The 12,292-nt window shown below is 43.7% G+C and overlaps 1 protein-coding gene across 5 annotated transcripts in view; it reads left to right on the forward strand.

Annotated features, from left to right (window-relative positions):
- RPS6KL1 (ribosomal protein S6 kinase like 1) overlaps positions 1–6,409 on the forward strand; it is a 139,597-nt gene extending 133,188 nt beyond the window's left edge. For all 5 annotated transcript variants that reach the window (XM_033953178.1, XM_033953177.1, XM_033953176.1 and 2 more), the window contains one exon: positions 5,152–6,409. In XM_033953178.1, the coding sequence (XP_033809069.1) occupies positions 5,152–5,259 (108 nt within the window). In that variant the 3' untranslated portion in view covers positions 5,260–6,409. The remainder of the gene's footprint in view (positions 1–5,151) is intronic.
- The last annotated feature ends 5,883 nt before the right edge of the window (positions 6,410–12,292 follow it).

A 12,292-nucleotide genomic window follows, 5' to 3' on the forward strand; every position in this document is an offset into this window, starting at 1 on the left:
AACAGTACAATTAACTGTCAACATAGGCTTCAAAGGAGCTCATAACTACTCCCTCAACAGATTAAACATATTTACAAATTCTTCCCAACCCCAAAGGGCTGACCGGTCTCCAAGAAACAGATTGGAGAAGTATATATAGCCAGAAAGCTGAAAGCAGGCACAGCAAGGACAGGGTGGGGGGGGGGGTCTAGAATGTCTCACCTATCTACTGGAAAAGATCTTACCAGAGTAAGTACATAATCTCTTTTTCTAGTGCAATAGGTGAGATATTCTAGACCATAGGGATGTACAAAAGTAGTCCCCCAAATAGTCAGGGTGGGCTTGCTGTGTCAGCCTTAAGACTGAGAATCCGAAGGCAGAGTCCTGCCTGGCAGCAACATACACTCTGTAGAACTTGGCAAACGTGTGAAGCGAAGACCATGTTGCCGCCCTGCAAACCTCCTCAGGAGGAACGTATCTTAGCTTTGGCCCATGACGAAGCCACACTCCTGCTAGAATGCACCTTAACTGAAACAGGGGGCTGTTTTCTCGCAAGAATGTAGGTGGACGAAATGGGTCTATGAATCCACTTGGAGATTGTGGCCTTAGAAGCGGGAGCACTCTGCTGGAGTGAATGAGTCAGCACAAACAGATGGTCAGAAAGGCAAAATTCATTAGTGACCTCCAAATAACGCAGGAGAGCTCTGCGCATGTCCAATTACTTCAACAGTCTGCCTGCTTTTCAGCCAACAGGTTCCAAACATCAGGATAAACACTTCCTGATTGACATGGAAAGCCGAAACCACCTTCAGCAAAAAGGAAGGAACTGTCCATAGAGAAACCCCAGCTTCCGAAATTCGGAGAAAGCGGTCTTGACAAGACACCTACAGTTCGGAAATCCTATGGGCAGAAGTGATGGCGACAAAAAAAAACCAGTTGAGAGTTAAATCCAAGAGAGAAGCATCCAGAAGAGGCTCATAAGAAGCTCAGGCAAGGCCAGACAACACCACATTAAGGTCCCAGGCCGGGAACAGATTCTTAGTGGGTGGCCGGATCTGAAGAGCCTTCTTCAAAAAAGAGCAACATCCAGATGCGACATCAAAAAGAACCAACTGTCCTGGGATCAAAAACAGGACAGTCCGGCCATCTAGACCCACCACAGTGAGGCCTTTATCTAGACCAGCTTGGAGAAAGGCAAGAATCTGTGCTACCAGAGCCAAATAAGGGTCCACCTGGTTTTAAACATACCAATGTTGGAAGGTCTTCCATACCTTAGCGTAGGCTGGCACCGTGGATGACTTCTTAGAACATAAAAGCTATTTGGATCCTGTGATGGATACACTTCTCAGCTCTAAGGCCGCGCACTCAAGAGCCAAACCTTAAGAGCAAAGTGACCTGGATCTTCCATGGCCACAAGGCTCTGAGCGAGGTCTGGAAAGACGCTCAGGTGCAGACTGCCTCCCACACACAGCCATATCAGATCCACGTACCATGGTCTTCGAGGCCAATTGGGAGCACCAGAACGACATGCCTGGGATGAGATGCAATCCTCCAAAGGACCCTGCCGATCATTGACCAAGGATGAAAGATGCATAAAAGAACTCACTGAGGCCATGGTTGCACTAGAGCAGTGGTTCCCAAACCTGTCCTGGGGGACCCCCAGCCAGTCAGGTTTTCAAGATATCCCTAATGAATATGCATGAGAGAGATTTGCATATAATGGAAGTGACAGGTATGCAAATCTCTCTCATGCATATTCATTAGGGATATCTTGAAATCCTGACTGGCTGGGGGTTCCCTAGGACAGGTTTGGGAACCACTGCACTAGAGCATCGAGCCCCTTGCTTCCAAGCTCAGATCTGTGACTGAAGAAGCGCTTTGCCTTCCTGTTTCTCGCAGTGGCCATGTGGTCGAAGTGGGGCTGCCCCCAGCACCTCACAATCACCTGAAACACATCCTGCGACAGGACCCACTCACCCAGATCCAGAGTCTGAGGGCTGAGGAAGTCTGCTTGAATGTTTTCTACTCCGGCCACATGCATTGCTGTTAGTGTCAGGAGATGACGTTTGGCCCAAATGAAAAGAAGGCGGGCTTTCTGAGCCAATAGCGAGCTCTTGGTTCCTCCCTGGCAATTGATATACGCCACTGCCGTTGCATTGTTGGAAAAGACCCAGACCGCCTGTCCCTCCAGGGTCCTCTGCAATTCTCTCAAGGCCAGAAGAATGGCCTGGAGCTCCAGACAGTTGATTGACCACCATCTCTGAAACAGAGTCCAACAGCCCTGAAGGGGACAATTGCAGTGAGCTCCCCAGCCCTAAAGGCTGGCATCCATCATTACCACAATCCAGGAGGTAATGTGTAACAGAATGCCCCGGCAGAATGATTGAGGACAAAGCCACCAGTTAATGCTCTGGTCTCCAAAGTCCACGGCAGGCTCATCTGTAAAGCATCTCAGAGGGGTTCCTAGCGAGAGCAAGGAATTCTGAAGAGGACGCATGTGTGCTCTCGCCCAAGGGACTACATCCAGAGTGGCAACCATAGAACCCAGAACCTGTAGATAGTCCCATGCCAAAGGAGCTGACTTCTTCAACAGAGCCGAAATCTGGACACACAGCTTCTGCCTGCAGGGCTCAGGCAGGTAAACACAATCCACCACCATATAAAAAAGAACTCCCTGGTATTCCAGCAACTGCATGGGCATCAGATGGCTCTTCCTGAAATTGACAATCCATCCCAGGTCTTCCCGTACCTGGAGCACTTTCCCCACCGCGTTGCGCCCCTCTGTCAATGATGGAGCTCTGATCAACCAATTATCTAGATAAGGGTGAACTTGCAACCCCATCTCCTCAGATGAGCTGCCATTACCACCATCACCTTGGCGAAGGTCCGGGGCACTGTTGCCAGATCAAAGGGCAGGGCTGAAAAATGATAATGTCGATCCATCACATGAAACCGCAGAAACTTGCAGTGATCTGGAAAAATGGAAATGTGTAAATACACCTCTGTATGAACCAGGGAGGCCAGAAATTCCCCCGGAGCCACTGCTGCAGTGACCAACTGCATAGTCTCCATCCAGAACTGAGGAATCTTGAGAGCTGTATTCATGTGCTGCAGACCCAGAATAGGCCTCCAATCTTCTGATCCTTTCTTTGGTACGATAAAGTATACAGAGCATTTGCCTAAGCCTGAGAGGTTGCTTGGCACCGGCTCTATAGCTCGAATATTCAGCAAGCACTGAACAGTAGCCTAAGCCTTGTCCAGTCTCCCAGCAGGAGAAGTCACGAACCAATCTGACAGGGGTTGGGCAAATTCCAGTTTGTAGCCTGACCAAATAATTTCCAAGACCCACTGGTCTGTTGTAATGTGCATCCAGGCAGGCAGAAACTCTGAGAACCGACCCCCTATTCAAAGAGAGGTGGATCGACTTATATTCAAGTATATACGCTAGTCCATTTCAGCCATCAAAAACTGAGGAGGAGGCTCCACTGCATCAGTCTCCAGCGTACGTAGCTGAGAGAGACAGGCGCGTGCCACAAAAGATGTCGCCACAGCAGCTTTAGTGCCTAAATTAGCCATTTCAAAATCTTTCCGGAGAACCATGTCAACCAGGGGCTGCTGCATATCTTTCAACACAACTCCCCTGTCACTGGGAAGAGAAGTGCGCCGAGTCACCTGAGCCACCAGGGAATCCACCTTGGGCTGTTGCGGCTGACACTCCTGTGTCAGTGGATACAGATGGGACATAGCTCTAGCATTCCTCAAAGGCCCTTCTGGAGAGTCAAACTGCTCAGAGATTATAAAACTCATACCGGATGCCAGGGAAAGGTCACAGATTGAGCACACACTACAAAGAAGGGAGAAGAAGTAGAAGTGGAAGGAGTGAGTTGAGTGACCAAGTTCAATTCCTGTAAAGATTCAGCAATAAGATCAAGTAGCGCCACAAACTTAAACAAGCACAAAACTGTCAGATCATCTCCAGGATCCAGAGCCCCTAAGGGATCTGCGGATCCAGTACCCAAATCCAGATCCCCCAATCCGGGATGGGCTGCACTGTCCGGATCAGCCACCAGATCCCCCAGAACAGATGTGGAAGGATTAACAGCCAGCATGGATGGAGGCGACAAGATCCCCAAGGGCACCCTGCTGCCCCGAGATGTGGGGCATGGATGCTCCAAAAGCGCTAAATTTGTGCAAACTTTACATGAATCCACATGAGGAGACCCTGAGGACTCCATCCCAGCAGTTTTTCTGACAAAAATTCCAATTTCCAAGAAGCAGGGAAAAGCAGAAAAAAATAGCTAAAAATACAAAATGTCCACTGGCACCGAATTCATGCCCAAAACGTGCTATTTTAAACACTTCTTGAAAATAAAAAAAGGCAGAGGAACACTTGGAAACAAAGAAAACCCTTTGATTTTAACTTTTCTCGATCTCTCTGAGAGCCTGTCAGCTCCAAGGTACTCACTGTGACCAGAGACACTTGTGCTGCACCTGCTTCCAGCCCATTTCAGTAACCGGTTCAGAATTCACTGCCACAATGCTGGGAATGCTTTCTCCAAACTGATCCACTGTCTGACTATGCCTCCACTCCTGTGGACCACCAGAGTGGGTGGAGGCATGAAAACGCAGCTGGCATGCTGTGGGACACTGCTGAGCCTAACAGTCCCATTTAACAGAAGGTGGGACGGTCCTGAGCTCCAAAGAAAACTATACAGACTGGCTAACAGGTACCCCAAAGGGATCGGTCTGTCAGCTACAGACCAAGCAGGCAGAGCTTCAAATCCACTTTAAACACAAAAATACCTGTGAAAGTAGCAGAACTACGTCAAATAAAATGAGAACACATAGCTGCAGAAGGAAAAAAAAAGACAGTAGAGGGCGCTAAACTGGTCTGTGAAGTACACTGGAGGCAGAGTGAAAAATCCGGAGTGGATTCCTTCTGTAGTATGCGAGTATGGGAAAATAACCCTATTGTTCAGAATGTCTCACCTATTGCACTGGAAAGCTGTGTGCAAGTAAATTGTTTGTTATGGGCCCGAGGTAGCTCAGGAAAGCTTTCTGAGAAAGAAGGGATTTCAATTGAGCACATGCTTTTCTTTCTCATCTCACCCTGTTGCTAGAGGGCTGGGGTGGGCCATTCTCTCTTCTGATCAGCTACTGTTTCTCTTTCAGCTATTGCAGTATGATCCTGCCAGTCGTCTGGGCTCTGGAGTTGATGGGATCAGCAAGATCAAAGCTCACCCCTTTTTCAGCACCATCAAGTGGAACAATCTACTATAGAAAGTGGGAGCTAGAGCACAATGAAAAAAGTTTGGGAAAGCAACATGAATTAGGATGCCATTGGACAGATCTGCTTTCAAGAACAGAGTGGAGCATACAATTAAGAAAATTCAGAATTTCTTGCATGATAGAGAACTTTAAAAAGGGGCAGGGCACATTATGAGACCCTCCCACTCCCCTTAAAGAGAAGCTAGAGATCATCTCCCTTTCCAGAATTCCTCAAGCCTCCAAATCCTGTTTCCTGCAAGAACAATGCTGGGCCTGTCCTTCCTCCATCGTGTGTGCTTCCAGCTTCCTTTGCAGCTAGGCAAACAGCAGCTTACCATATTACCAGGGAATACAGGAGGTGGAGAAAAGTTGCCGAAATTTGGGCACGAGTATGAATGTCAGCAGCAGCCAGATTCCATTCTTGAATAGAGCACAAGGCTTGTGCATCAATGCTAATGCTTACACTATGTAAAAGGCAGGCATGAATATGAGTTCATCAATGTAACATATGTGTGGGATCTGCCCACGCATAGGTCTCCCTCTGGTAGTTGCATGCTGTGTGAGTTGTGTCAGAACATTACTAATGGAGTTAGGGAGCAATCTGTTACATTTTGATAGGTATTATCTGATCATGCTATGTTTGTTAGGGGTTTGAAGTTAAGATATACATATGTGTTAGGTGCCATTGACTTGTGTTGAGTTGATGAATTGTGCTAGTCTGGTAAGGTCCTCCAGAATGTTGGAACGTAAATGGAAAAAATCCAAATCTCCTGTTGATATGCAGATATGGAGGAATAATATCAGAAACTATAACTCTGTACTGATAAAGGCTACAAAAAACTATTATGGAAATAAAATTAAGTCAAAAAAACAAAATAACACTCTTTTTAATATTTGGCGCTGTTTAACAAATGCCAACGATAAGTTATTACACTCTTCTTTTCCAGAAGCAGAAGACTTAGCAACAATTTTCAAATGAAACAGTATCCCTCATAAGAGATTAATTTCCTGCATTAAGCTCTCATGATTTTCTCTCGTCTTTGATACTAATTACATTACATTACATATTTCTATTCCGCCATTACCTTTCGGTTCAAAGCGGATTACAAAAAGAGTTATGGAAGAAGGGTTACAACGTTAGATCAGAGAAGGTTTCCAAGAGAGGGAAAAGTAGGATCTGGGGTTAGAGAGGGGATGGTAAGAGGAGGGTTAAGCTTTATCATGGTATTAAGCTTTGGAGTTTCCGTAGATCGATCTTGGGTTACTTTTGAACCTGTAACTGAGACACAGATCTTACAATTATGCCATAAATTAAGGAAAAAAAGTTCTGTCTATGGAGAGTGATCAATACATGTACACTCCGCTCAGAGACATGAAACTCTAAAAAGAAGGCTAAAAAGTCACCTTTACAAAAAGAGTTCACCTTCCAGTCATTGCGATTTTTATATGTTAGATCACTCTCTGAGACTTGGTGGAACAAAATGTCTACTGTTTCAATAAATAGTTTCAAAAATGTTTCAACAGACTCTCTTAAATATCTTCATTTAGTTTGAATATATCAATAAATATCTTCATGTGGTTTAAATGTATCAAAGTCCATAGTTTGCAAGGGTACGTTATCAAAGATGGTTGATTGTAATGAAAAAGTACTTAGCTTGTGATATCGATTTGGGGGGTCCCCGCGGCCCTGTTTCAGAATCTGCTTCAGGAGACCCGATAAGATTTATCAAAAGTATTGCATTCAAAAGGTGGAAAGGACAATCATATCACTGCAAAATGTCCGTGCCAACTATGATGGCTTGATCACTGCTGAGAACGCCTTTTGAATGCGTTCTAGGTGTCCACCACCCTTTGGGTGAAGAACTTCCTAGCATTGGTTCTGAATCTGTCCCCTCTTAACTTTTCCGAATGCCCTCTCGTTCTTGTAGTATTCAAAAGTTTGAAGAATCTGTCCCTCTCCACTTTCTCTATGCCCTTCTTGATCTTGTAAGTCTCTATCATGTCCCCTCTAAGCCTCTGCTTCTCTAGGGAAAAGAGCCCCAGTTTCTCTAGTCTTTCAGCATATGAAAGACTACATACCTTTTATCAATCTTGTTGCTCTTTTCTGTACCCCCTCAAGTATTGCCATATCCTTCTTAAGGTATGGCGACCAATATTGGATGCAGTACTCCAGATGCGGGCGCACCATCGCCCGATACAACGGCAGGATAACTTCCTTCGTTCTGGTTGTAATACCTTTCTTGATTATACCTAGCATTCTATCCACCTTCTTAGAGGCCGCTGCGCATTGTGCCGACGGCTTCATTGTTTTGTCCACCAGTACCCCTAAGTCCCTCTCTAGGCTACTTTCACCCATTACCAGCCCTCCCATCGTATAGCTGTACATCGGGTTTCTGTTTCCTACATACAAGACTTTACATTTCTCCACGTTAAAGTTCATCTGCCATTTATATGTCCACTCTCCCAGTTTGTTCAGGTCCCTTTGTAAATCTTCGCAGTCCTCTTTAGTCCTAACTCTACTAAATAGTTTGGTGTCGTCTGCGAATTTTATAACTTCGCACTTCGTCCCTGTTTCTAGATCATTTATAAATACATTGAACAGCAGCAGTCCCTGCACCGACCCCTGCGGAACTCCACACGTGACCCTTCTCCAGTCCGAGTAGTGGCCCTTCACTCCTACCCTTTGCTTTCTTCCCGCCAACCAATTTTTGATCCATCTATGTACGTCTCCTTCCACCCCATGGTTCTTCAGTTTCCGTAGTAGGCGTTCATGGGGTACCTTGTCAAAGGCTTTTTGGAAACCTAAGTATACGTTTGTTAATTCCTTCGAAGAAGTGCAATAAGTTCGTTAGGCACGATCTTCTCTTGCAGAAGTCATGTTGGCTTGTATTCCTTTCTAGATGCTCGTCGATGCTGCCTTTTATCAGCGCTTCCGCCATCTTCCCCGGAATCGAAGTCAAACTTACCAGTCTGTAGTTCCCCGAGTCACCTCTCGATCCTTTTTGAAAGATGGGTGTAACATTAGCTAACTTTCAATCCTCCTGGATCATGCCTGTTTTCAGGGATAGATTACAAATCTGCTATAGTAGTTCTGCTATTTCCTCCTTTAGTTCTTTCAATATCCTAGGGTGGATTCCGTCCGGGTCCGGAGATTTGTCAGTTTTTAATCTATCTATCTGCTTATGTACGTCGTTGAGGCTTACCTCCATGGATGTTAATTTTTCTGCTTGATCTCCTTTGAAGATCTTTTCAGGTTCCGGCACGTTGGATATGTCCTCTCTTGTAAATACTGACGAAAAGAACATGTTTAGTCTATCTGCCACTTCTTTTTCCTCCTTCACCACTCCCTTCCTATCTCCTGCATCCAGCGGTCCCACCTTTTCCCCTTGCCAGCTCCTTCCTTTTAACATATCTGAAGAACGATTTGAAATTTCGTGCTTCCCTGGCTAGCTTCTCTTCGTATTCTCTTTTTGCTCTTCTAACCACATAAATTTTTCAATTCCTGTACACTTATGGAGATGATATTTTCATCCTCCTTGAGGTAGACTCGAATCTTTCAAATCACTCAGCTAACATAATTCAGTGTATATTACAGGCTTGGGCATTCTCTATTCAAATGAAATTAAATGAAGCCAAAACTAAACTCCTATGGCTCGGTCCAAAACTTGATCATCTCCCTTCTACTGTTTCACTGCCATCAGGAGCATCTCTACAGATTGAGTTTTCCTCTAAGATTTTGGGTGTCGTGTCATTGTAGATTCATCCCTCTCATTCAATGAACAAATTAGCTCTCTAGTAAAAATATGTTTCTTCAGCCTTCAAATGCTAAGAAAAGCAAGGCCCTGTTTTCATCAGCAACATGAGGGACAGATAGATTATTGTAATTCAATCTATCTAAGTTTAACCAAGAATAGTCTGCAGAGACTCCAGTTAATTCAGAACACCGCAGTTAGTAGGTTGATTTTCAGTAAGGGCAAATTTGAGCATATATCTGGTTAAACTTCACTGGCTTCCACTATTTTCCAGGATACACTTTAAATGTACCTGCTTAACTTTTAACATTCTATTTGGCATAAGATCTCCACTTGTTCCTCTCTCTTGGAACTGTCAAAGACAGTCTGGTTAGGACTATATAAACTCAACCACTCTAATAGGCAAAAAGTCCTCTTATACAAAACAATATCAACTGAAACAAGTGAGGACTCAAGTAGAAATCAATCCTTGCTGGTTATAGTACCGCTCTCAGAACCCTGTAATGTCCTAACACAATAGTGTTTGGAACCATATTTCCAGGTAAATGATGTCTTTCATTGAGTCGGTATTTTGTGTGCAAAAACCACAATCATACAGCAAGCTCGTATAAAGTGCTAAATATAATAAATATGCTAAAAGATATATCAAAAAAACTTTTTCGCACTTATCTTTCACAGAGCTGGCTTGTGGTGCATAGTTGTTCGTTACATGGCTAAACGCCCTACGGGACCTGTTTCACCACAAATAAAGGGCTTCTTCAGGGGTCTTACGTTTAGAAATGTGCAACAGTATTCTCGTTGACAGCGCCATTTTTGTGTCAACGAGAATACTGTTGCACATTTCTAAACGTAAGACCCCTGAAGAAGCCCTTTATTCCGCAAAAACTTACAATCATTCCGCAAAAACTTAAAATCATTCCGCAAAAACTTACAAACTTGGTTATTCTCAAAATTGTAAGTGTAAGTTTATTTCTTTAATTTTTTTTGTAATTTATTGTAAACTGAGTCGAGCTTTATTATATGAAGATAATCCAGTCTATAAATTCAAGTTTTAGTTTAGTTTGACATGTTCAGCCATAAGAATTGCCATACTGAGACAGACCAAAGGTCCATCAAGACAGCATCCTGTTTCCAACAGTGGCCAACCCAAGTCCCAAGTAGTAAAACAGATTTTATGCTGCTTATCCTCGGGGGTGAAGAACTTAAGTGCACAACAGAAGAACGGAACTTGGGTATGATTGTATATGATGCTCTTAAGGTGGCCAAACAGGTTGAAAAGGTGATGGCGAAAACTAGAAGGATGCATAGGGAGAGGTTTGGCCAGTAGGAAAAAGGAAGTATTGATGCCCCTGTATAAGACTCTGGTGAGACCTCATTTAGAATATTGTGTACAATTCTGGAGGCCGCACCTTAAAAAAGATATAAAAAGGATGGAGGTCCAGAGGAAGGCTACTAAAATGGTGTGTGGTCTTCATGATAAGGCCTATGGGGACAGTTTTAAAGATCTTTGGAGGAAAGGCGGGAGAGGGGAGATATGAAACAGATATTTAAATATCTACGTGGCATAAATGCATATTAGTCAAGTCTCTTTCATTTAAAAGGAAGCTCTGGAATGAGAGGGCATAGGATGAAGTTAAGAGGTGATGGGCTCAAGAGTAATCTAAGGAAATACTTTTTTACAGAAAGGGTGTTAAATGCATGGAACAGTCTCCCGGAAAAGGTGGTAGAAACAGAGACTGCGTTTGAATTCAAGAAAGCTTGGGATAGTCACTTGGGATTTCTTGGAGAGAGGTTACTGCGGATGGGCAGACTTGATGGGCCATTTGGCCTTTATCTGCCATCATATTTCTATAAGCAGTGGATTTCCCCAAGCCATCTCAATAATGGCTTATGGACTTCTTTTTAAGGAAATTATCTAAGCCTTTTTTAAACCCCACTAAGCTGATTTCACCACATTCTCCAGCAATGAATTCCAGAGTTTAATTACATGTTGTGTGAAGAAATATTTTCTCTGATTTGTTTTAAATCTACTGCTTAGTAGCTTCATTGCTTGCCCCCGCATCCTAGTATTTTTGGAAAGAATGAAGAAGCGTTTCACTTCTACCCTCTCCACTCCACTCAGTATTTTGCCGTTTCTTCACCAAGTTGAAGAGCCCTGGTTGCTTTAGCCGTTCCTCACAGGGAAGTCATCCCAAACCTTTTAACATTTTCATCATCCTTCTCTGTACCTTTTCTAGTTCCGCTATATCTTTTTTAAGATACAGCGACCAGAGCTGCACACAGTATTTAAGGTGAGCCGTACCATAGAGCAATACAAGGGCATTATAACATTTTCATCTTTCCTTTCCTGACAATTCCCAACATTCTATTTGCTTTCTTAGCCACCACCTCACATTGAGCTGAGGGTTTCAAAGTATCCTCAACAATGACACCTAGATCCCTTCCCAGGAAGTGACTCCTAACACAGAACCCAGCATCATGCAGCTATAGTTCAGGTTCCTCTTTCCCACATGCATCACTTTGCATTTACTCACATTAAACATCATCTGCCAATCCGCTCTACTCTTCTATTCCTCTGGAAATGGCCAGATAACTCCTTTTGTAATCTGCCTTGAACCGCAAGGTAATGGCGAAATATAAATCATTAATGTAATGTAATATAATTTTGATGCTCAGGCTTCCAGTCTTACAAGGTCCTCTTGGAATTTCTCACAATCCTCTTGCGATTTAACAACTTTGAACAACTTTGTGTCATCAGCAAATTTAATTATCTCACTAGTTATTCCTTTCTCTAGATCATTGATAAATATGTTAAAAAGCAGTAGTCCCAGCACAAGCCCATGCGGAACACCACTATTTACCCTTCTCCATTGAGAATATTGACCATTTAAACACTTGTTTTTTGTCTTTCAACCAGTTCTTAATCCATAAGAGGACATTACCTCCTATTCCATAACTTTCTAATTTCCTCAGAAATTACTTTGTCAAATGCCTTTTGAAAATCCAAATACATAGTATCAACCAGTTCACCTTTATCCACATGTTCACCCACCCCTTCAAATAAATGCAGATCGGTGAGGCAAAATTTCCTCGGACCAAAACCATGTTGGCTTTCTCGCATTAATCCATGCTTATGTATATGTACTTTCATTTTGTTCTTTATAATAGTCTAACATTTGCCCGGCCCCATCAGACTCACCGGTCTATAATTTCTTGGATCACCTCTAGAACTCTTTTTAAAAATCAGTGTCACATTGGCTACCCTCCAGTCTTCCGGTACTTTGCTGGTTTTT

This window comes from Geotrypetes seraphini, chromosome 7, assembly GCF_902459505.1.
Source record: "Geotrypetes seraphini chromosome 7, aGeoSer1.1, whole genome shotgun sequence".
In the NCBI taxonomy this organism is placed as follows: Eukaryota; Metazoa; Chordata; class Amphibia; order Gymnophiona; family Dermophiidae; genus Geotrypetes; species Geotrypetes seraphini.